This window comes from Callithrix jacchus, chromosome 12 (genome assembly GCF_049354715.1).
Source record: "Callithrix jacchus isolate 240 chromosome 12, calJac240_pri, whole genome shotgun sequence".
Taxonomy (NCBI): domain Eukaryota; kingdom Metazoa; phylum Chordata; class Mammalia; order Primates; family Cebidae; genus Callithrix; species Callithrix jacchus.
Window position 1 is genome coordinate 3,745,561 of NC_133513.1, and position 23,190 is coordinate 3,768,750.

Here is a 23,190-nt window from a genome sequence, read left to right on the forward strand (position 1 = left end):
GGGCCAGGTCTGCACGGGCATCTGCCACTCAGGCCGTGCGGGGAGCCGACAGGGCCAGGTCTGCACGGGCATCTGCCACTCAGGCCGTGCGGGGAGCCGACAGGGCCAGGTCTGCACGGGCATCTGCCACTCAGGCCGTGCGGGGAGCCGACAGGGCCAGGTCTGCACGGGCATCTGCCACTCAGGCCGTGCGGGGAGCCGACAGGGCCAGGTCTGCACGGGCATCTGCCACTCAGGCCGTGCGGGGAGCCGACAGGGCCAGGTCTGCACGGGCATCTGGCACTCAGGCCGTGCGTGGAGCCGACAGGGCCAGGTCTGCACGGGCATCTGCCACTCAGGCCGTGCGGGGAGCCAACAGAGCCAGGTCTGCATGGGCATCTGTCACTCAGGCCATGCACGGCTGCGACCTGGGAGGCTCCATCTCTCTCTTGGTAAGGCAATGGAAATGCGACAGGAAACCACCTAAATTCATTCATTCATTCATTCATTAGTTTTGCTGCCCCCAGGAGCTGCCTGCCACGAGAGGAACATCTTCAGTCCCCGTTGGGGCCTTGTGTGGCCCGGCCATGGCCTCTCTCCCTCCAGGCCCTGCCCCTCCGTGAGCCCAGAGGGCGCCAGGCCAGGGAAACATCAGTGGCACTGCGGCTACCCTTGTCAAGTGTCAGAACCAGCCTCCCTCAGTTCCACCTCCCTGGCCACAGTTGTGGCCTCAGGTCTTCCTGCCAGGGAGACGTTCCCCCCAGGGCATCACCACATGCTGGGCTCTGCTCTAGGGCCTCCTGTTCAGAGCTCTCACCTCATTTACGATAACACCCACTGCTCTCTGGTGCCTGTTTTCTTTCTTTCTTTCCTTCCTTCCTTCCTTCCTTCCTTCCTTCCTTCCTTCCTTCCTTCCTTTTTTCTTTCTTTCTCTCTCTCTCTTTCTTTTTTTTTGAGATGGAGTCTCGCTCTGTTGCCCAGGCTCACTGCAACCTCTGTCTCCTGGGTTCAAGTAATTCTCCCACCTCAGCCTCCCGAGTAGCTGGGACTAGAGGCGCGCACCACCACGCCTGGCTAATTTTTGTGCTTTTTAAGTACAAAAAGCTCTCATTTCCTTTTAATTTTTTTTTGAGATGGATTCTCACTCTGTTGCCCAGGCTGGAGTGCAGTGGCGAAATCTTGGCTCACTGCAACCTCCACCTCCCAGATCCAAGTGATTCTCCTGCCTCAGCCTCCCGAGTAGCTGGGACTACAGCTGTGCGCCATGACACCCAGCTACTTTTTTGTATTTTTAGTAGAGATGGGGTTTCTCTATGTTGGCCATGATGGTCTCAATCTCCTGACCTTGGGACCCGCTTGCCTCGGCCTCCCAAAGTGCTGGGATTACAGGAGTGAGATGCTGCGCCCGGCCATGGCTCGCATTTTCTTACCCTGCTGGCTCTTCCTTTCTTTCACTTACTTTTATTTTTTGAGGTGGAGTCTCGCATTGTCGCCCAGGCTGGAGTGCAATGGCGCAATCTCGGCTCACTACAATCTCTGCTTCCTGGGTTCAAGCGATTCTCCTGCCTCAGCCTCCCAAGTATGTGGGACTACAGGCGTGCGCCAGCACACCCAGCTAATTTCCGTATATTTTTAGTAGAGGTGGGGTTTCACCATGTTGGCCAGGATGGTTTTGATCTCCTGACCATGTCTTTCACTGATTTTTGTTTATTATTTTTTTGAGCCAGAATTCCGCTCTTGTTGCCCAGGCTAGAGTGCAATGGCGCCATCTCGCCTCTCAGGTTCAAGCAATTCTCCAGCCTCGGCCTCACGAGTAGCTGGGATTGGAGGTGTGTGCCAGCACGCCCAGCTTTTTTTTTTTTTTTTTTTTTGTATTTTTAGTAGAGATGGGGATTCACCATGCTGACCAGCCTGGTCTCAAACTCCTGACCTCGGGTGATCTGCCCACCTCGGCCTCCCAAAGTGCTGCGACGACAGGCATGAGCCACCACACCCAGCCTCCTTTCTTTCCTCCCCCGCGCCCCGAATTTTTGAGACAGTGTCTCGCTCTGTTATTTACACTATAGGGCAGCAGTAATGAACATGGCTCGCTGCAGCCTTAACCCCCTGCACGCAAATCATCCTCCTACCTCAGCCTCCCGAGTAGCTGGGACCACAGGCACATGACACTATCCCTGGCTGATTTTTAAATGTGTGTAGAGACAGGGTTTCACTATTTTGCCCAGTCTTGAACTTCTGTGCTCAAGCGATTCTCCCACCTTAGCTTCCCAGTGTAGGAATTGCCAGCGGGCCCAGACTCTGCCAGTTTTTCTGCTCGGGACCTGTCATCTGGCATATTGCGTATGTAATTAATTGATGTGTCCCCGATACGTGAGCAGGAACTTGGCATCCTCTGTTGCTCACAGGGCTTGCTGCACCAAGCGGGCATTTAATCGATGCTTGTCAAACGGATAAGTGGTTCCCAGCTTTCCCCACATCTCCCGCTCCTGAAATGGCGCCCCCTCCCCAAAGGCAAGGCCCACCCATACTCCAGTGTGGTTGACAGCAGGCGCTGCATGTTGGAATGTTCAGTGTCCGGCCACAGCCACAGGTAGTGCGTGGCCCTTGAGATGGTGTTAACTTACAGAGCCCCATGCCTCTAGCGGTTACCCCGTGGTCAGTTTTTTTTGAGACGAAGTCTTGCTCTTGTCGTCCAGGCTGGAGTGCAATGACACGATCTCGGCTCACTGCAACCTCTACCTCTTTGGTTCAAGCAATTCTCCTGCCTCAGCCTCCCGAGTAGCTGGGACTACAGGCCTGCGTCACCACGCCCAGCTAATTTTTGTATTTTTAGTAGAGACGGGGGTTTCACCATGTTGGCCAGGCTGCTCTCGAACTCCCGACCTGAGGTGATCCACCCGCCTTGGCCTCCCAAAGTGCTGGGATTACAGGCGTGAGCCACCGGCCCGGCCCTGGTGGCAGTCTTTATTCCACGACCCGGCCTCGTCTACAGGGCCGCACTCGCTCACATCTGACACGATCTCGGCCGTTGCTTTACTTCCCTGTGTACCCCGCGTTTCTCTCACTGGCCTCTGACCCTTGAAAGCAGGGCCTTGCCCTCGGGGAGGACGACAGGCCTGTCTTGGTAAACATCTGCAGTAGAGAACGGCCGGCGTTCTGGAGAGAGCGCGGGACCCCAGGCGGAGGGAAGGGACGGCTGAAAACACTCCAGGGTAGAGGGGACCGGGATGGGAGACGCTACCGCGAGGACCAACCACCCGGGCGTACCGGACCCGGCTGGCAGCCCCGCCCTCGGGCCCCACCCCACGCAAAGCCCCACCCACGCGCCAGGCCCCGCCCACCCACCGCCCGCCGGCCCCGCCCCAGGCTCCGCCCCGTCTCCACGCAGCGCAGGCGCAAATGCGCCCTGTCGCCCGGCATCCTCCGCAGATTCGCGCTGAGAGGCCGGCGGGGACCCACCCCAGAGGCTCCAAAAAATCCGCGGCAGCTCCGCCTGGGTCCAGGAACTCGTGCTCGGGGCCACCTGGCTGGGCTGCGATCGCGTTTCGTTCGGGGCCGCGGGCGGCCGTGGCGAATCGGCGGCAACGAATAGGTGGCACGGGGGTCTGAGCGCGCTGCAGTCACCCGGGATCCGGGTCCAGGTCGGGTCGGGGGTCGGGGGTCGGGGGTCGGGTTGGGCTCCGGATCTGGTTGGGTCGGGTCCAGGTCGGCGTCGGGGGCTGGGTCCACGTGCGGGTCCTCTGGCCTCCAAACCGTGTCCCCCGCACGCGGTTTCTGAGGGGCAGAGGAATGGCGACGGGAGCCACCGGTCACCGCTCAGGGAGCCGGGAGGGCCAGCAGCTCCCGTGGGCCGGGTTTCCCGTGTTGGTGCGAGGACGCGTGGGGCCGCCCTGTGCCCGGGCAACACTCACCGGCATCCTTGGCCTCCACCTCCCTCTCGCGCCAGCGGCACCCCCGTTGTGACAACGGAGAATGTCCCCTGGGCACAGTGGCCCGAGTTGAGAAGCCCTGCAGTGGCGGGTAGCGTGGGGGTCCCAGTGGAGGAGCGAACTCCGGGTGGAAACCGTCAGGCACTGCAGGGAAGGAGGCGGGACAGGAAGCCGCTGGGGACAGGGTTGTGTGGGACCCGGGGCGAGGGGCATGGGGTCCCAGCGCGCTCCCTGAGCGTGTGTGGATTAATTCCCTGCCCCAAGCTGAGCCCCGTGTCCACGCCACAGGTCGCCTTCCCGTGACGCCCAGGTCTGTTCTGCAGGATGGAGCCAGCACCCTCAAGGGTCCGACTTGCCGTCCGGGAAGCCATTCACACCCTCTCGTCTTCGGAGGATGGCGACCACATTTTCTGCACCCTGGGGTCCCTGAAGCGGTATCTGGGTGAGACACAGCCTCCAGCTCACCCCGGGGAGAAGGAGGAGTTTGCCTCCGTCCACTTCTCGCCGGTCCTCAGATGCCTTGCCAGCAGGCTGAGCCCGGGCTGGCTGGAGCTGCTCCCCGACGGCCGCCTGGAGGAGCTGTGGGCCAGCTTCTTCCTGGAGGGCCCCGCGGACCAAGCCTTCCTCGTGCTGATGGAGGCCATCGAGGGGGCCGCAGGGTGAGTGAGCTGGGCCCATCCTGGGGTTGCTGGTAGCCTCAGAAGTGATGAGAGTAGCTGGAAGGACTGGACCAGGAGGCTCTCTGAGGGGCCAGAGAGAGACCCTGCTCCTGGCCAAACCCCCAAACAGAAGAAGCAGTCTGTTCTAGCTCCTTTGCAATGGGGGTACCTGCTGTCTCTCACAAAGTCCCTCCCTCATTCCCTGTCCGGCTGTGTCAGAGAGGGATGGGGTGGGAGTGTTCCCTCCCAGGTGGCAGAGGCAGCTAGTCAGCTTGGGATGGTCCAGGTTTTCCAGGGAAGCATAGCTGTCACGACACGTGTCCCATGTGGACTCGCAGCCCCAGCCGGTCCCCAGGCTCAGCCTCAGACCACACTGAGGTCCTTGCTAGGACGCTGTACCTTCGAGAAGCTGGGTTTTCAGAGGTTGCTGTGATGAAGGAAGCGCTGAGTCACCGGTGTCAACAGCAGGGAGGGACGTCCAGTGAGACGCCAGGCTGGGGCGGCCGCTCGGCCCGGAAGCTCTCGCATCCCGCTAGTGACTGCAGTTATTGAGGAATGGAGGAACATATTTTCCCGTTTTGCTTGTGGTTTTGGACTTGGGCTGCCGGTTCCTTGTGGCAGGAAGGGGGCCCCAAGGATGGGGGTTGGGGCTCTGCCCAACATGCCCGTGTCTTCAGCCCCAGCTTCCGGCTGATGAAGATGGCACAGCTGCTGGCTAGGTTCCTGCGAGAGGGCCGGCTGGCGGTGCTGATGGAGACACAGTGTCGGCAGGAGACGCAGCCCTGCTTCCCCCTGCTCCGGGAGACGCTGCTGGGCAAGGTGGTGGCCCTGCCCGATCACCTGGGCAACCGCCTGCAGCGGGAGAACTTGTCTGAGTTCTTACCCCAGAACTACTTCCGCCTGCTCGGCGAGGAGGTCATCCGGGTGCTACAGGCTGTCGTAGACTCTCTCCAAGGTGAGGCCCTGCCTTGGAGACCCCTTTGTGACCTGTCTTGTTGGGCCATGGTCTCCTGCCACTCTCCCTGGTGCCTCACGGCCTCTGGAAACCATAAAGTCTCTGAGTGGTGCCATTAGGCAGGTGGGGATGTCCCTGGCCCGGGCAGTAGTGACTGAAGGGCCCGTCTGCCACGGGCTGAAGTCCGCTGCCCTCCTCTATGTGAACTTCTCCTTCCGTCCCTGCCGCCGCTGCTGGTTTCGGGACCCAGCTGTGCTGCAGCACGAGGTTGGGGGTACTCGAGGGTCTCAGGGCTGGCGGTGCCCGAAGAGTGGGTTCTATGGAAACAGCCTCGCCCACCGCTGGGCTTCAGGGCCCCATGGGTGCCCGTGCTGTTTTCCCTGGGGCAGGGCATCAGAAGGTGGCCGCCGTGAGTGTGCATTTCAGTGGTGAGGAGGCTGGGCTGGGGCCTGCACGGCACCGGAGCGTCTGCCTCTCCCACAGGGTGAGCCCTTGCTTCTCTCGCTTTTCCTGGGCTCCAGGCAGCTGCTCAGACACAGGTCGAGCATGTGGGTCTGGTCTCCCCTTCCTGCTCCACGTGCTGCCCCGCCTCTTTCTGAAACTCCCTCCTTCACTGGGGTCGGCACCTGGGGTCATGGAGCAGGCCGGTGCCCCCTCAGAGCCCAGGAGGAAGCTGGGCCCCTCAAGTCCCGGCATGGTGCCCATCTGGCCGAGTCCCCTTCGCCTCACCTGGGGGTTCCTGCAGCCCCCTACCAAGCCCCTCCTGTCTTTTCCCAACATAGCCCTGGGTCGCAGCTGCTGCTCTGCGTGGGCGGAAGGGTTAAGGAGGCTTTGGAAACATCTGGGACATGTGTGGGACGCGTCTCTTTCATGCACTCGTTGGCCAGGGCCGTCCCTGTCCCATGCGGCTCTGTGCCTGCTGCTCCCCGCATCCCAGCTCTTCTCTGGAGCTGGTGTGGACCGGCCCCTCTGGGTTCCCCACATTCCCTGGTGTGAACTCCTTCCCTGCACGTGGCTGTGCTGGTGGCGCTGCTCCTGTGTGTCATGCCTGGCTCAGGGCCCAGGCCTACCCTGTGTGGCCGACCCAACTTGGCTGGGTCCTGCCCGTGCCTCCTCTCCCTCCTTGGCGATGTCATACCTGTCCTGACCTTCTAGGATCATCGTGATGTTTAAGTGGGCTAAGATGGATGAAGGGTTTTTTTTTTTTTTTGTGATGGAGTCTCACTCTGTCACCCAGGCTGGAGTGCAGTGGTGTGATCTCGGCTCACTGCAACCTCTGCCTCCCAGGTTCAAGCAATTCTCCTGCCTCAGCCTCCCCAGTAGCTGAGACTACAGGCACGTACCACCAGGCCTGGCTAATTTTTGTATTTTTAGTAGAGGCGAAGTTTCACTGTGTTGTCCAGGCTGGCCCCGAACTGCTGACCTTGTGATCTACCCGCCTTGATCTCCCAAAGTTCTGTGATTACAGGCGTGAGCCACCGCGCCCGGCCGGGTGAAGGTTTGAAGGGTGGATTTGCTGGTGAAGTCCCAGCTCCTGCTGAGATTTGCTGGGATCGGCTGACTGGCGGCAGCCCGTGTCCTGAGTGAATTCCGCCTTCATCTGGAGTCTGTCTGACTGAGGACAGCTCTCTCCACACTTGGGTGTTCTTTTGTGCCCGTGTCCCCGGCCTCCTCAGCTGGTCTCTCTTTCTGTCCCAGGTGGCCTGGATTCCTCTGTGTCCTTTGTGTCCCAGGTCCTCGGGAAGGCTTGTATCCACGGGAGGCAGCGTGAGTAGAGCAGCGCCTTCCTGCCCACCTGCCCTGACCCTTGCACTCTGTCAGCCATCTCCAGAAGGCCAGGAATCCCTCCCTCCTGACCCTGGCCCTCTGTGGGGCCCCCTCGTCTGGCCTGTTCTGGGACCCTGGGGTCTGGGGCTCGGCTGTGCTGACTGGGGAGCTGTGGGACTGTCCACGTCGGACCTCCACAGCCCCCGGACGCCCAGGCAGGTGCAGCTTCCCAAGCTCAGGGCCTCCATCTGTACCCCCAGAGGAGATCCTGGGCGTGCTGGTGCCCCGGCTGGCGGCGCTCACCCAGGGCAGCTGCCTGCACCAGCGCGTCTGCTGGCGCCTGGTGGAGCAAGTGCCGGACCGGGCCATGGAGGCGGTGCTGACCGGACTGGTGGAGGCCGCGCAGGGGTAAGCAGCCAGCTCTCCTCCCTTGGACCTTGCTTCCTGGGTGGGGGTCTGGACCCCTGGGCTGCCATTCCTTTACGTGGCTCCTCCTGGGCGCCATGCTGCGGCTGGCACCTGTATGTCCAGTCCGTGGGGTATGGATGGTGGCTCTCGGCTTCTGCGTGTGCTGATGGTGACCTCTGCGTCACAGGGTCCCTTTTTCTTATGAAAACAGCATTGATGTGTGAATGCACCCTGCAGGCGCCTGCACCTTGGGCCACACACCCCGTCTGTGCCTGTGGTCACTCCTCCACGGTGGCCTCCTCGCACACCAGTGTGCCAGCACCGGGCTCTGACATGGGGGGCGGGCAGTGACTTGCTTCCCCACGTCTTTGTGCACCTGTGCAGGAGAATCAAGGGTGGATTCCTGGAGGCAGGACTGCTGGCCGTGGTGTAACCCTCACAAACCCTGCCAGCTCGCCTACCTTCTGATGCCTCCCCTCCCCACTGCTGGCCTTTTAACCCTTGCAAATCCTGCCAGCTCGCCTACCTTCTGAAGCCTCTCCTCCCCGCTGAAGGTGTGACGAAGCATCTTTCTCTCCCAAAGCATTTCCTCCTTTTTTTTTTTTCCTTTTCTTTTCTTTTCTTTTGAGATGGAATCACGCTCTGTCGCCCAGGCTGGAGTACAGCGGCATGATCTTGGCTCACTGCAGCCTCTACCTCCTGGGTTCAAGCAATTCTCATGCCTTATTGTCCAGAGTAGCTGAGATTATAAGCACCTACCATCAAGCCCAGCCAAGTATCATATTTTTAGTAGAGACAGGGTTTCGCCATGTTGGCCAGGCTGGTCTCGAACTCTCGGCCTCAAGAGATCTACCCACTTTGGCTTCCCAAAGTGTTGGGATTATAGCCGTGAGCCACCGCACCTGGGTGATTTGGCATTCTTGGTTCTGGGTGAGGGTGTGCATGTTTAAAGGATTCGTAGTGCTCTCTCTGTGAGTTACGTGAGTACGTTCTACTTTACGGTTTGTTTGGGGGGAGGGCATCGTGTGTACAGACAGGATCTCGCTCTGTCTCCCAGGCTGGAGTGCGGTGGTGTGGTCGTAGCTCACTGTGGCCTCCACTGCCTGCACTCAAGCCCCTCCCCAGCTCACCTCCGGAACAGCAGGCTCCTACACAGGCGTGTGCTATCGTGCCCAGCTCAGTTTTAAACGTTCTTTGTAGCAACAGGTCTCACTTTGCTGCCCAGGCTGGCCTCAAACTCCTGGCCTTAAGTGATCCTCCTTCCTTGGCCTCCGAAATCTTTTTTTAGCTGTTGTCTCTGTGGAATTTTAGGTGATGAGTGCGGGAGAAATCCAGCCGTATGTCTCCACGCTGGCTGGAGAGATACAGGGCTCTTTCTGGAGCCCGTGACCTTTCGCTTGCCGGGCGGGCGGCTCTCAGTCTAGGTCTGCAGGCCGCTTGGGCAGAGTTCAGCCCACTGTATGTTTTTGTCAATAATGCTTTTTGGCACCAGTTGCATTCATCGGTTTACGTGTTTGCTGCTTTCAGCTAGGGTGGCAGCGTGGCGTGGCTGCGACGTGACTCTGGTCCATAAACCTGGAACACTTAGGCTCCGGCCCTTTGCGGAAAAGGGTTCTGCCCTGCCGTATATGAGGCCGTGGGTGGAGATCTGCCTTCGCCGTGGCGGGGGCGCAGGTGCTCTCTGGGCTATTGCATTTATGCCCCGGAGAAGGGAGGATGGAGGCCCAGCTGAGGCTGTCAGAGGATGGAAGCAGAGGCGAGGCTGGGAAGTGGCAGGCCGGGGTCTGTGGGTGTCGGAGGCCATGCTCTCCCTCCTCCCTGCCTCCGAGGCCAGCTTGTGGCTCTGGCTTCCTGACTCTACCTTGCAGGCCTGAGGTCCTGTCGCGACTGCTGGGGAACCTGGTGGTGAAGAACAAGAAGGCCCAGTTTGTGATGACCCGGAAGCTTCTGTTCTTACAGTCCCGGCTCACGGTGAGGATGCTGGGGAGGCTGCATGCTGCGCCGTCACAGCAAGAATTGCTGCAAAACGTGGGGTGAAGCAGGTGTCTGCGGCTGGAGACACTGCACAGGACTCGGGGCGGCCCCGGCCAGGGACACTGCACAGGACTCGAGGTGGCCCCGGCCAGAGACACTGCACAGGACTCGGGGTGGCCCCGGCTGGGGACACTGCACAGGACTTGGGGCGGCCCCGGCTGGGGACACTGCACAGGACTCAGGGTGGCCCCCTCTGCCCCTGTATGATGGCCGCAGAGTGACGGCTTCTCCTGTCCCTTAGTCCTCTAGACCCCTGAGAAGCCATGCTCCCCAGCTGCATCCTGTGCCAGGGGTTTGAGGGGTGGTGGGGTGGGTGGGGGATAGGTCAGGACACAGAGGAGGCCATGTGCTTCTGGGACTTGTGACTCCTGTCCCCATGGCCTGGAGCCGCCCAGGGTGGGTGAGCCAGGCCCCTGCCCCATGGCTTTGTTTTCAGCAAGTGTCTGGGTGCACCCTGTGCCGAGCCCTTTCTTGGGTGCTGGGTATCTGGCATGGACATGAGAGTGACTATTCTCCCTTGTGGCACCAGCTGCCCATGGCCCACAAGGCAGACACAGGGCTGAGACGGGTGGCACAGACCTTGCTGATCAGGCGCTTGGGTGGGGTGTGGCAGGGCCTGGCCCAGAGGTGTGGGCAGGTGGCCTCCGAGCACTGGGTAGGAGTGACCGGGCTGGCCTGAGTTGGCCAGGGGCCTGTGCTGTGGTGAGCAGGAGGGCAGGGAGGAGGTGTGATGCCAGGGCAGCCATGTCCAGACAGCCTGAGGCCCCTTGGTGTGCGGGAGGGGCAGCTGCAGGGTTTGCCTAGAGGTGATTGAGCCTGGCTCCTGTGTGAGGTCAGAGGTGCAGGGTTCCGGGGGGAAGGGGACTCTCCCACCTGGCCACAGGGTAGTGAAGTACCCACAGCCTGAGGTGGGAAGGTGGAAGACACTAGCTTGGGCCTCACACAGCCCAGCTGTGACTCGTCACTTGGGGTGGGGATGGGGAGAGGTGGACCCAGCAGACCCCTGAGGAGAGGATCGTGGACTTGCTGTCCTGTGCAAGTCTCTCAGGTTTTTGAGGCAGCATCTTGCTGTGCTGCCCAGACTGGAGTGCAGTGGTTTGATTGAGGCTCCCTGCAGTGCTGACCGCCCAGCTCCAGTGATCCTCCTGCCTCAGCCTCCCCAGTAGCTGGGACTACAGACACATACCACCACGTGCAGCTAATTTTTAAAGTGTTCGGTAGAGGCGGGGTCTTCCTACGTTGGCCAGGCTGGTCTGGAACTCCTGAGCTCCAGTGATCCGCCTGCCTTGGCCTCCCACATGCTGGGCTGACAGGTGTGAGCCGCCGTGCCTGGCCTGATTCTTGGTTGCTTCACTGTCTCCTCCTTGGCTCACATGAGAACTTAAGATGGGGAGACCTCGCCTCACCCCGCAGCAGCTGCATCCCACATTTTTATACGAAAGCGTTTTATCATGTTCAGTTCAAAGTTTGAGGCGGGTGGATTGGTGAGTCCAGGGGGCAGCTTCTGCAGGAGGGGAGGGGCCCTGCATTCCAGGAGGCAGCAGGCCCTGTGCTCCTTGTCCGTCTGCTGTCCCTAGCCCGCTCCCAGTCCTGGCAGGGGTCTTGACCCTGGGAGCCCCAGCCCAGTGGATGGGACATCTGCTTTTGTTGCAGACACCCATGCTGCAGAGCCTGCTGGGCTATCTGGCCACGGACAGCCAGCGGCGCCCTCTCCTGCTGCAGGTAGGAGCCTCTGGCTCTCCGTCCTGCAAGGCCCTGGGAGAAGGCCATGTGGGGATCACCCTGGGGGCAGGGCAGGGTGAGGCTGGCTGGGCTGGGGCCACAGATCCCTCAGGGTGGCCCCGAGCCCTATGCAGTCCCGGGCCATACCACCTGCCAGGTGCTGAAGGAGCTGCTGGAGACGTGGGGGAGCAGCAGTGCCGTCCGCCACACGCCCCTGCTGCAGCAGCGCCACGTCAGCAAGGCCATTCTCATTTGCCTGGTGCACCTCAGGGAGCCGGAGCTGCGGGACAACCGGGATGGTGAGCAGGTGGTTTGGGCTCCCCCACCGGCCCCAGGCACCCCCAGGTGCTCAGGGGCCCGTGCGGTGCTTGCAGAACTGCTGGCCAGCATGATGGTGGGTGTGAAGTGCCGCCTGGACAGCAGCCTGCCCGCCGTGCGCCATCTGGGCATGATCGTTGCCGAGGTCATCAGCGCCCGGATCCACCCCGAGGGGCCTCCCCTGAAATTCCAGGTGAGCTGGCCGCTCCCTGCGCGTTCCCGGGGGCCAGACTGGCAGAGCGTCCGTGCTGGCTTCTCACAGGGCTGAAGCTGGACGCTGTGACAGGCTCAGGCCTGGGCTCCTGGGGCCACACAGGGTCAGGGTGAGCACATGTCCCCCTGGGAGGACTGCCAGGGCACATTCACAGACTCTCTAGATGGGGGTACAGCGGGGGCTGGGGGTTAAGGGAGCCGCCCCAGCAGTTTGTTCGTCCTGGGCTACAGGGCAGCCACGTTGCTCCAGATCCGTGGCTGTGGGTGTCGGCCCCTCTGCTGCCCGCTGCCCGGCGTGGGTGCCGCCTGCCTTCAGGCTATGGAAGTGATGGCCTGTCTTCTCATCCGCTGAGAAGCTGGGATCCTCTAAGGGGCATTGGCCTGGGTGGGGGGGTCCCAGCTCCTTTGGGAGGGCCGCAGCCCCCCAGCTTTGAGCACACCCAGTGCTACCCTTTGCCTGAGGTGGCCTCTTGGAAAGTTGCTTTTAAAAAGACACCTGGCTGTCCCGGGCCCAGCCACTGAGTGATTCAGTTGCAAAGGAGGCCGCAGTGCAGAGTGGCTCCGGCAGCGCCGTCTCGTGGGGTGCCGCTGAGCCTGCCTCGCTCCTGCCTCTGCTGCAGTATGAAGAAGATGAACTGAGCCTCGAGCTGCTGGCCCTGGCTTCCCACCAGCCTGCGGGTGACGGCACCTCAGAGGCAGGGTGAGGGTCTCTGCGCCCCGGGACCCACCGCGTGCACGTCTTGTCGCTCTGGATTCTGCTGCTGGGACGGGAGGGGTGAGAGCCTTTCTTTCAGTCCTGCGAGTCCAGAGGCTGGAGGCGACCCTGAATCATTTGTTCCTTGTTTCCTAAAAGCACGTCCCTCACTGCAGCCACAGCAGAGCCCCCTGCAGAGACCCCCGCAGAGATCGTGGATGGCGGCGTCCCCCAGGCTCGGCTGGCGGGCTCTGACTCGGACCTGGACAGGTAAGGGCTCTCCTGGCCCGGTGGGCAGCGTGCAGGAGGCTGGGAGGCGAACCCCTCGTCCTCCGAGCTGCGGCCCGTGGGGCTCCCTGCCTGCTCCGCCCTTGTCCTCTGTTGTCATGTGGGCACCCACAGCTCCCAGCTCTGCAGGCACAGGGGCTGAGGCCAGCGCTCTGTCTCTGGGAGGAGGGAAGGGTTGGCTCTGCCGCTCAGCACTTCCTCTCACAGGCTGTGGGCTGTTGCTCTCTGCTTTGCCTTCCCACAGCGATGATGAGTTTGTCCCCTATGACATGTCAGGGGACAGAGAGCTGAAGAGCAGCAAGGCTCCTGCCTATGTCCGTGACTGCGTGGAAGGTAGGCACGGGCCCCGGGTGCCGACTGTGTTGCTGGCTCTTGCCGGCTCAGGATCAGCGCCGAGACTGACTGAGACCTGTCTGGGTTCCGTGCAGCCCTCACCACGTCTGAAGACGTGGAGCGCTGGGAGGCGGCCCTGCGGGCCCTTGAGGGTCTGGTCTCCAGGAACCCCACGGCCACTCGGGAGGTGAGTTGAGACAGGAGTGGGTGGGAAGCCCAAGGTGGTAGCTCCCCCAACGCTGTCTGTGTTCTGGCCGCTGAGGGTGACATCTGGCTCCCGTGTGTGACTCAGGGCTGCTCCTCTCCCGGAAGGCCTGCGGCCTGGGGCTTCTGGAGGGGTGGGTGTCTGAGCCGGCAGGTTTCCCACACTTCACCCCTGTGTGCAGGTGAGCGTGGAGCTGGCTAAGGTGCTTCTGCATCTGGAGGAGAAGACCTGTGTGGTGGGATTTGAGCGGCTGCGGCAGAGAGCCCTGGTGGCTGTCACGGTCACAGACCCAGCCGGGGTGAGTCTCCGCACCGGTGGCCCTGGCCAGGGCAGGCCCAGCAGGAAGCGTGGGGAGCTGCGGTGCCCGAGGCTCTGTCGGGCTGGAGCTGGCTGTGCAGCCCTGGGTCCCCGGCCACAGCAGCGTCTCTGGCCCCTCAGGTGGCTGACTATCTGACCTCGCAGTTCTACGCCCTCAACTACAGCCTCCGGCAGCGCATGGACATCCTGGACGTAAGTCCCTCCAGGCCCCTCGGTCCTCCTGGTCTGGCCCAAGGTGCCCTAAGCTGGGGTGAGGGGGGCTGCCAAAATCCAGGTGTCCTTGTCGCTGGACCCGAGAGGCTCATGCAGGCCTGTGTGCTGTGCTCACGAGTGACCGTGTGGGACCCGGCAGTGGGGAGTCGGGGCTCCGAGGCCCAGTGTTTCGTTTCTTTAAAATCACAGCTTTTCTGACAGAATCCACACACCGTAAAATTCACCACTGTAGGTAACGTGTGCTGTGCAGGGAACGTTACTTAGCAATGAGAAAGAAATTCGAATCACAGCACTGGGAGGCTGAGGCGGGAGGACTGCTTGAGCCCCAGAGTTCCAGACCAGCCTGGGCGCCACATGAGACCCGATCTCTGTTAGCCGAGTGTGGTGGCCTGAGGCTGTGGTCCCAGGTACTCAGGAGGCCCCAGAGGTCGAGGTTGCAGGGGGCTGTGATAGAGACTCCCAAAGGTGACGAGACTGCTGCGTGCTGCAGTGAACCCTGAGAATGTTTAGTTAAAGCAGCCCCAGGGCCCACGTGTCATTCCGTTTCCCTCAAGTGCACCGTCCAGAGAAGCCGGGTCACAGAGAGCAGATGCAGCTGCCACGGCTTGGGGAGGGGATGCGGAGGGCGTGTTTCACAGGCACAGAGCCTCGTCTTGGGAGGGAAGGAGTTCCGGCGAGACGGCAGCCACGGCTGCCCCACGTGGGTGTAGTTACCGATGCCGTGGAGCTGTGCGCTTAGAAACGGTTGAAATGGGTGGGGCATGGGCTCATGCTTGTCGTCCCAGTGCTGGGGGAGACCAAGGTGGGAGGATCGCTCAAGCCCAGGAGTTTGAGACCAACCTGGTCGACACCGCAGGACCCTGTTCTCTCCACCAGAAGAAAATCAGCCGGCTGCGGTGGCGCCTGTGGCCCCTCTTCTCTTGAAGCTGAGGTGGGAGGATGCGTAAGCCGGGAGGTCAAGGCTGTAGTGAGCCATGATCCCATCTCTGCCCTCCAGCCTGGGCAATAGAGCAAGACCCTGTCTCTTAAAAAAAACGCAGGGGAGGGGTTCACGAGGACTAAGAAGGTGAGGTGGAGCCGGCTGTAACTGATTCCCCAGTGCATGCTGGGAACACCCTGAGTGTCGTGCAGCCGCCCCGTCCAGTCCCACAGCGTCCCTGTCGGCAGCCGTTCCCCACCCCCCGGCTCGGGAGCCTCCGGCCAGTGAGCACTGGCCTGTTGAGGTGTCCTGGAGATGGTGGCACGCCCTGAGGTCTTGGGCACCTCCTCCGCATACATGCTCTGAGGGCCACCCGCCTGTGGCATGTGCCACTGCAGTGTTGGTTTTGCTGTGAGGCCAGTTCCTGGGGGATGGGCGTGTGGCTCTGGGATGAGGCCGCGCTGGGCCCTGGGTGTGTTCTCATGTCTGGGAGCACGGAGCCCACCTTCCCCACCTTCCCACCCACCAAGGCGCAGTCACTCTGAGTTTTGGGGAAGTGACATTTCTCCTTGTTCCCAGAACACGCCTTTCCCCCGGACTGTGAGGGCCACTGGGCCTGTTTCTGACCTGGGGCTTCGGCGATGACTTGACTGTTGGGATATGTTCTTCTTGGAGCAATGGCAGCTGCCCCAGGCCTGTCTCCCTCCAGGTGCTGACTCTGGCTGCACAGGAGCTGTCGGGGCCTGGGTGCCTCAGGAGGGCTCTGCACCCTGGCTCCCCGAGTCCTGGTACCCGGTGCCTGCAGGTGGCAGCTGCCTCTCAGCCTGGCAGTGCTGTGGCGTCCGACTGGCGGGTGGTGGTGGAGGAGCGGATCAGAAGCAAAACCCGGCGGCTCTCCAAGGTTCGTGGGCGCCTGCTCAGCTCCTCACAGGCATGGGGGCTGCAGGCAGGCAGGAAAGGCAGTCAGACACCTCCAGGCGTGGTCTCCAGCGAGGGCGGCTGTGTTTGCTGGGGATGGTGGCTTCGCCAGGATTCCTGGAAGGCTGGGTCTGTGGTCACCGAGGAATGGGACCCTTGCTGCAGGAGACCCAGATGGGGCTCGGGGGCGCTCTAGAAACAGGCGCCCTGCTGGGTGCTCTGTCCTCACAGCCCATGTAGGCCAGGGGTGGTCTTGTCTCACCCTAGGGTGTTTGGGGTGTCTGGAGATGGGTTGTTGCTGGGGTGGGTGGAGGCCAGGGAGGCATCCTGCCATGTCCAGGGCAGTCCCTACATGATGCTCCTCCGGCCTTAATGTCCTGCCTGTGAGGTTGGGAAGGCCTGGTCCGGGGTCCAGGCTGAGTCCGGTCACCAACCCCACGGGGCCTGGGAGCGGGGCGGGGGTGAGGAGCAGCCAGGCAGGTGAGGCGAGGCTGGAGTCCGAGAAGCTCCGCGGGATCCTCACGAGCGGGGAGGGCTGGGGATGGGGCCGGCTGCTGGGCCTGCATGTTCGTGAGCACCGTGTGTGTCCGGCAGGGTGGCCCGAGGGAGCGCCCGGCAGGCAGCCCTAACAGGTTCAGCTCTGTGGCCGGCCACTTCTTCTTTCCCCTCCTTCAGCGCTTTGACAGGTGAGTGGGTTTTCCATGGGCCTGTGGACGTTGGGGACAGAGACCCTGGGCGTACCCCAGTGGTCAAGAGGCTTCCAGCTGGAGTCTGAGTGGGCTTGGGTGTGAACAGGGCCGCAGCTGTGCTTTGGTTTTTGAAGCCTGTGTTAAGTGTCAGGGAACGTTCTGCACGGTTCCTCTGCGGTTCAGCTTTGCTGTGAAGCGCCAGGTGTCTGCTCTGATGCTGGGCTTGTGGCATGACTGGCAGTGCTGCCTGCGCGTGAGCAGCACCATCACCCACTGGCCCCTGCCCGCCGCCTCCTGACTCAGCCAGCGCTGTGCTGGCCGCATGTTCAGGCCGTGAGGCTCTTGGGACAGCAGAGGAGCGCTGGGCCTGAGTCATGGCGCAGCAGGGTGGGGTCTTGGTGTTGGGAAGTCCTGGCCCTGGTGGGTGTGTGCCAGGCAGCAGCCCTTCAGTGTGAGTGGCCACCTGGAAACACTTGCTCGTACAGTCTTGGTGCAGGCAGGGTGGTGAGTGCAGGAGGAGAGGCTGTGTGGGGACCCCCCAGACTCTGCAGTGGCCCAGGAAGCTGGGGAGGCGGGCCTGAGATGCCCGCTGCAGCTTGGGCTCCATCTTGTGCTCTAGGCCTCTGGTGACCTTCGACCTCTTGGGCGATGACCAGCTGGTTCTCGGAAGGCTGACGCACACCTTAGGGGCCCTGATGTGCCTGGCTGTTAACACCACGGTGAGCCGGGAGAGGCTGCCGGGCACTGGCCTGTGCCTCCCGTGGGGCAGGTGTCGGAGGGAGGGCTGCCTGTGGGCCCCTGGGTGGCGGGAGCATCCCCTCGGCTGTCAGCCGCCGTGGGTGCCGGGGTGTGGGGACAGCATGGGGACCCCGGCCGATTGTCGCTCTGCTGGTGTCCAGGTGGCTGTGGCCATGGGCAAGGCCCTGCTGGAATTCGTGTGGGCCCTTCGCTTCCACGTCGATGCGTGAGTGGCTTGTGGGGCTGGGTCAGGCCAGGGGTGCATGTAGACACAGGGGTCTCATAGTGGGGGCCCCAGGGAGTCTCGAGGTGGCTGACGGGCGGCCTGGCCTGGTACTTCCCGAACGGGAAATGTGCCAGGCAGGGCCGCAGCGTGGGTGGCCCACTGCACCCGGGGGAAGTGGTAGGTCTCCCTGGCCTGGGGGTGGTCCCTGCTGCTCCCCTGCCAGGCTCAGCCCGTCTCCTTCCCACCGGCAGCTACGTGCGCCAGGGCCTGCTGTCAGCCGTCTCCTCTGTCCTGCTCAGCGTGCCTGCGGTGCGCCTGCTGGAGGACCTGCCGGACGAGCTGCTGGAAGCCCGGTCCTGGCTGGCAGGTGAGTGTTGGCGCCGGCAGTGTGTGTGGTCTGGCTCCTGCAGCCGGGCCTGGGCCAGCTGTCTGAGAACGAGGCCTTTCGTCTGGGGGGCACATCCCTCTCGCAGGTGTCCAGAGGTGCATGGCGGCCCCAGAGTGGGGAATCCAGAGCCTGGTTCCTGTCGCGGCCGCTTCGGGAATCCTGCAGGGGAAAGGGAAGAAGCCTCCCTCCGCAAATGGGTTTTCTTCCAAGAACCTCACCTCCAGGGGCCACCAGCGCAGCCCGCGAGCCCAGAGCCTCTCCCCCAGGCTCACCCGGGGAGCGGTTTGCCACTTGGCTCCCCTCCATGTATGTTCTTTTTAATGTATACTTAGTGTTTTGAGACAGGGTCTTGCTCTGCATTCAGGCTGGAGCGCCGTGGCATGATCCTGGCTCACCGCAGCCTCCATCTCCTACATTCAAGTGATCCCACCTCAGCCTCCTGTGTAACTGGGACCACAGGTGCACGCCACCACAGCCCGATAACTTTTACAAGCATTTTTTGTAGAGACGGGGTCTTGCTATATTGCCCGGGCTCAAGCAGTCTGCCCACCCAGGCCTCTCAAAGTGCTGGGGTTACAGGCGTGAGCTCCTTTGCTTGGCCCTTGTCAAAGTCAGTTGTGATCGTTGTGACCTTTGGCCTGTAGGTACTTGAGCTGGGCCTAAGGACAGGCCACCAGGATCCCTTGGGCCCACACAGACAGACCCTGCAGGCTGGAGGTGTGGCCACCCCAATTGCTGGCCGCTTTCCCCCTTTGGTCCTGACCCAGGACCCCGCTGGCCCCCCCAGCGCCCACCCACCTCCCTGGCTCTTCCGGCCGTGCAGTCGCCAGCACAGTTTGTTGGTTCCCTGCCTTTGTGGTCCAGTGGTTGGTATGTGGGGCCCTCAGGGTGGCTTCGTGGACGCTGCCTCTTCCATGTTTGTCAGGAGGGTCCCGGGTAATGCAGGTCCTTCCTGGGGACTTGCCCTCAGGCCTCCATGCTGGGGGACACTGGGGGTGCTTGTGGTGAAGTCACCTTTCCCATGTGGCTGGGCTGTGTGCCTGTTCAGCCCCTGCCATCCCTCCTCTCCCCACCTGGGCGCAGTGCCAGCCTGTCGGGTGTGAGTGGGTGTTTTCCGTGAGTGAGTCTCCGGGGATGGCCAAGGAGCAGAGCACAGGACTGATGGACAGAGGAAGGGTGGCCCAGCTCTGCCCTGTCCCCTCCCAGGACCTATGCTCAGGGTGGCTGTGAATGTCTTCCCACGGAGCAGCTGGAGGGTCCTTAGCCCAAAGTGCAGGGGTGCTGTGCTGGGCTTGCTTCTTTCAAGGGGGGTAATGCCCCCAGACGCCGGTCCCTTGGAGCCACTGCCCAGCTCCTCAGTGTGCTCTGGCCCACTTGCCCCGCCCAGAGGAAGAGAGGCCCCCTTAGCCAGTGGAGCCACTAATGGCGCTGGGTAGGCGGGCACACTCCCCGCAGTCCCTGGGCAGCCTCCTTCCCCAGAGACTTGGTGCCTGCGACATAGTTGTCTGGGGGCCTTGGGGCCTGAAGCACCAGGAGGAGCAGGGGGCGTGGCCCTTAGCTGGTCCCTTTCCACTCAGGGCAGGTGGGATACGGGCAGGGCACCCTCCTCTCATAGGCACTTCCCCCGAGGATTACAGGTGCCTTCCTCACCCTGAGATTCTAGCCCAATTTGGGGAGGAGCTGTGGCTAGCAGAGCCCGAGGCTCCCTGGGACCCTAGGCTGCAGGAGATCTTGGTGAGGGCCCAGCACTGCGGGCAGCTAAGGGCCCTGGCTCTGACCCTGGGGAGCAGCATGCTATCCCAGATGCCCGACGCCCGCCACCCGGATTCCTGGGGTTTTCCACCTCTGACCGCAGCCCATGTCTGCTATCCAGCACACAGCAGGCCCTGCCTGTGTTCCCAGGCTGTGCCTCACCCCACCAGGTTGTGCCTCACCCCAGTCCCTGGCCCCGGCCCCTTCCCATGACAGCCACCTGTCCCCACACAGCTCAGGGCAGCCCTCCACATACAGTGTGGCCCACACAGAGCCTGTGGCACGCAGAACGTGGACCTTGGGGTGGGTCCGGGCTCACGGCAGACCCAAGCCCCCTTTCTTCAGTGGAGTCAGGCCTGGCAGGGCTGGTTCAGGCAGACTGAAGATGGAAGGAGGGAGAACGCGCCCCTGACGCTGTCTCAGCCTTCCCTGTTGCTCTCGTCTGGCAGATGTGGCCGAGAAGGACCCAGACGAGGACTGCAGGACGCTGGCACTGAGGGCCCTGCTGCTTCTGCAGAGACTCAAGAACAGGCTTCTCCCGTCCGCGTCTCCCTAGTCCCTGGAGGCCTCCCTAGGCCCACACCCGCCAGCAGCAAGGAAGCCGGCAGCAGCCCAGAGCAGCAGAGCCAGGCTTTGTAGCGAGGCCAGGTCCGCGGCAGCATCCGGTACGGAGAGTGCAGATGCAGGAAGGCCTGGCCTGCTGCTATTTATAGCGCAGCAAGTCTGCTAAAAATACACTGGGCCTGGGCACTGCCCATCGGGACATGGCAGCCTGGACGTGGGGCTGGGGTCGGGGCCGGGACTGCAGGCGCTGCTGGCGGCGTTGACTCCTCCAGTGAGGGCAGAACCAGGCTGGCAGGAGGGGAAGATGGCACAGCTGCTGCTCAGCCCCTGAGGCGCTCCTTTGAGAGCCACCGAGCACGACAGAGCAGCTCCCGTCCCAGGTCCCAGGGCTTGGCTGTGTATCCCCAGAACAGGAGGGAGCCCCAAGGCCAGAGCATAGTTGTTCTGCTCACAGCCCAGGCAGGCCTGTGGTCCTGGATGGGCTCGTGGGGTGGGGCGGGACAGGGCACGGGCTCTCAGAAAATAAACTACTTTATTAGAATTAAATGAGTGTTGGTGGCTGGTGGGCAGAGCCTAGCAGGGGCTGTGGCCACGAGCATCTGGGTGTCCCAGCTGTTGCTCAGGAGCCACGGGCCCTGCGGGAGTGTGGGGAGGATATGGTGGGAACGGGGACAGGTGCCTCAGCCCTCCAGCTGCAGCCCCCATTCCTGAGGTTCTAGAAGTTTCTCAGGCTTTACAATGTATAGTTGGGAGACTACAGTGGAAGAGTGAACCCGACTTCCTTTAAAAGAACAAATCCAGAAATCTACCAGAGCTGCTGGGCACCCAGAGGCGGGTGGGGCGGAGCAAGATGCAGATGGGTCACCTCCCCCGGCCCAGGCCATGGCATCTTCCCTCAGCTCTCTTGCATATTCCAACACAGACATGGTTTTTCCCAGCAAAAAAGCTGGCTGTGCTGCAGCTGGCCGCTGGAGAATTCTGGAAGATGCCTTCCTGCAGCAGCACGCAGGCCCCTGGGCCCAGGCCCATCAGGGGTCGTCGGCCTCTTCCACCACCTCCTCGTCCGGCTCCCTGGGGTCCTCCATGCTGTTGTGTCGGACCCGCTCGGGCGCAGCGTGCATCAGTGGGAGACCCAGTCCCTGGTGCACGGCCTCCACAGCCTGTGGGCTCACATAGTAGGACACGTTGGCCGAGGGAAGCCGCCGCCGCATCTCCTCCAGGAACCTGTAGGCCTGGGGGCAGAGGAGCAGCTGTTACGCAGCTTTCCTGAATAACCACGGCTCTGCCCTCAGGCTAGCATGCACTGCTGCCCCTGGAGGCAGCTGGGGGCGCCTCCCCGCTGGACCATGGGGTGCACTGAGGCTTCCCAGCGGTGATGGGGGATGCAGGGCCTGTGGGCCGTGCATGTGCCGTGTGTGGACTGTTAACAGCAAGCCGCAGTCAGCATTTCATCTGGAAATGCAGAGCCAGGGCCCTGGAAAGTCCCTTAGCAGCTGTGTGCAGGAGCCCGCCCACCCTGCATGCGCAGCAGAGCCTCCCGGGGAGCCGCAGGCTCTGCGTTTTGCACTCAGTCTTGGGAGTGGACGTGCATGTCAGACTGGAGGGCAGGCAGCAATATCTAGGGTTTGTCTTTTTTGTTTTTTGAGACAGAGTCTCACTCTGTTGTCCAGGCTGGAGTGCAATGGTGTGATCTCGGCTCACTGCAACCTCCGCCTCCCAAGTTCAACAGGCATTAGTCCCAGTTACTCAGGAGGCTGAGGCGGGAGAATCATGCCTGGTTAACTTTTGTATTTTTAGTAGGGACACGGTTTCACTATGTTGGCTGGGCTGGTCTCAAACTCCTGACCTCAGGTGATCTGCCCACCTGGGCCTCCCAAAGTGCTAGGATTACAGATGTGAGCCACTGTACTTGGCAAAAGATCTTAGTATTTCTTAAAGATCATAAAACTCTTAGAGCAGTTTTATTTTGGACAGGGACAGTTAGAAATAGGACATGAAAAACAAATACACGAATGTATCTATAAAGATCAGGAAAGGTGAAGCTGTGCAGATATTAAGAGCTTGCCGGCCGGCTCCCGTTACCTGGCCGTGGACCTGGACTTTAGGAAGGCCTCTGCGGGCGTGGCTGGTGGGGTGCAAGCCTTCCACGCAGTCTCAAGTGAGGGTGAGGGCAAACACCTACACGTGAAAACTGCGTCCTTAGATGTCAAACCACCTGCCACGTGCCAGGCACGGTGCTGGGGACACCGGACATAAGGACACAGAACAAGCTCAGGCAATGCTGTAGTGAGGAGCCGGCACAGGGCGGGAGGGAGGAGTTAACCAGGGATGAAGGGGGACCTGTGGTCAGAAAGGGCCTGTGTCACCTGATAGAACCCAAGCGCAGCACGTGTGACTGCTCTGTGCAGAGCTGCCTTCAGAGAGGACAACGAAGCGGTTTCCAGAAGCAGGCAGAGGGTGCGGAGGATGGGTGAGGGGCTGGGGGGTGGGGTGGGCATGAGAGTGGAGACAGAAATGTTGCTGGGGGTCTTGGCCCCTGAAGATGTCCAGCACCCAGCGTCAGGAGTGTGTACAGCTCGGCTCCCATGGCGGTGGAAAAGCGGAGCGGATGTGAGAGCGGAAGCCTGGGGTGAGGTGTGGACACGTGACCTGGGAGGCGGTGCTGAAACAGGGAGGGAGTACGCATGCCTGGGCTTTCTTGGTTTAGCTGGCCTTCCCCGTTTCTTTCTCTTCTGTATTTTGAGTTACCAAATCCCATAGGTTTCCAGAAACCAGAGAGACGGTCAAGAACTTTGGGAGCCGAGGCAGGTGAATCACGAGGTCAGGAGTTCAAGACCAGCCTGGCAAACATGGTGAAACCCCGTCTCTACTAAAAACAAAAACATTAGCTGGGTGTGGTGGTGCCTGCTTCTAGTCCCAGCTACTCAGGAGGCTGAGGCAGGAGAATCACTTGAATCCAGG

At 61.7% G+C, this 23,190-nt stretch overlaps 3 protein-coding genes across 13 annotated transcripts in view; 1 reads left to right on the forward strand and 2 right to left on the reverse strand.

Annotated features, from left to right (window-relative positions):
• Positions 1-920: 920 nt before the first annotated feature.
• LOC144578548 (uncharacterized) lies at positions 921-4,073 on the reverse strand. The gene is made up of 2 exons (XM_078344276.1): positions 3,891-4,073; positions 921-3,753 (listed from the first exon to the last, which is right to left on the reverse strand). The coding sequence occupies exons 1-2, from the start codon at positions 3,894-3,896 to the stop codon at positions 3,217-3,219; spliced, it is 543 nt and encodes a 180-aa protein (XP_078200402.1). The 5' UTR covers positions 3,897-4,073; the 3' UTR covers positions 921-3,216.
• On the forward strand, positions 3,571-20,775 carry TELO2 (telomere maintenance 2). 4 transcript variants are annotated; one of them, XM_078344248.1, is made up of 21 exons: positions 3,571-3,999; positions 4,197-4,567; positions 5,245-5,522; positions 7,221-7,289; positions 7,550-7,697; positions 9,566-9,668; positions 11,385-11,453; positions 11,611-11,752; positions 11,828-11,964; positions 12,605-12,684; positions 12,838-12,948; positions 13,211-13,299; positions 13,395-13,486; positions 13,686-13,802; positions 13,943-14,014; positions 15,664-15,855; positions 16,467-16,558; positions 17,181-17,280; positions 17,461-17,525; positions 17,777-17,892; positions 20,115-20,775. In XM_078344248.1, exons 2-21 carry the CDS (start codon positions 4,233-4,235, stop codon positions 20,219-20,221), a joined length of 2,514 nt encoding a protein of 837 aa, XP_078200374.1. In that variant the 5' UTR covers positions 3,571-3,999; positions 4,197-4,232; the 3' UTR covers positions 20,222-20,775. The 4 variants fall into 4 exon arrangements, with proteins under 4 accessions (XP_078200374.1, XP_002755876.5, XP_078200373.1 ...); XM_002755830.6 differs by having other exon boundaries at positions 4,232-4,567; XM_078344247.1 differs by having other exon boundaries at positions 3,571-3,620.
• Positions 20,743-23,190, reverse strand: part of IFT140 (intraflagellar transport 140) — a 98,510-nt gene continuing 96,062 nt past the window's right edge. For all 8 annotated transcript variants that reach the window (XM_009008894.6, XM_035266448.3, XM_078344224.1 and 5 more), the window contains one exon: positions 20,743-21,461. In XM_009008894.6, the coding sequence (XP_009007142.2) occupies positions 21,258-21,461 (204 nt within the window). In that variant the 3' untranslated portion in view covers positions 20,743-21,257. The remainder of the gene's footprint in view (positions 21,462-23,190) is intronic.

Bases quoted from the DNA above. Each gene is read 5' to 3' on its own strand.
- TELO2 (XM_078344248.1), top strand. From the start codon at position 4,233: ATGGAGCCAGCACCCTCAAGGGTCCGACTTGCCGTCCGGGAAGCCATT. The intron at 7,698-9,565 runs GTAAGCAGCCAG...TCTACCTTGCAG, and splicing joins CTGGTGGAGGCCGCGCAGGG to GCCTGAGGTCCTGTCGCGAC. The intron at 17,526-17,776 runs GTGAGTGGCTTG...TCCCACCGGCAG, and splicing joins CTTCGCTTCCACGTCGATGC to CTACGTGCGCCAGGGCCTGC.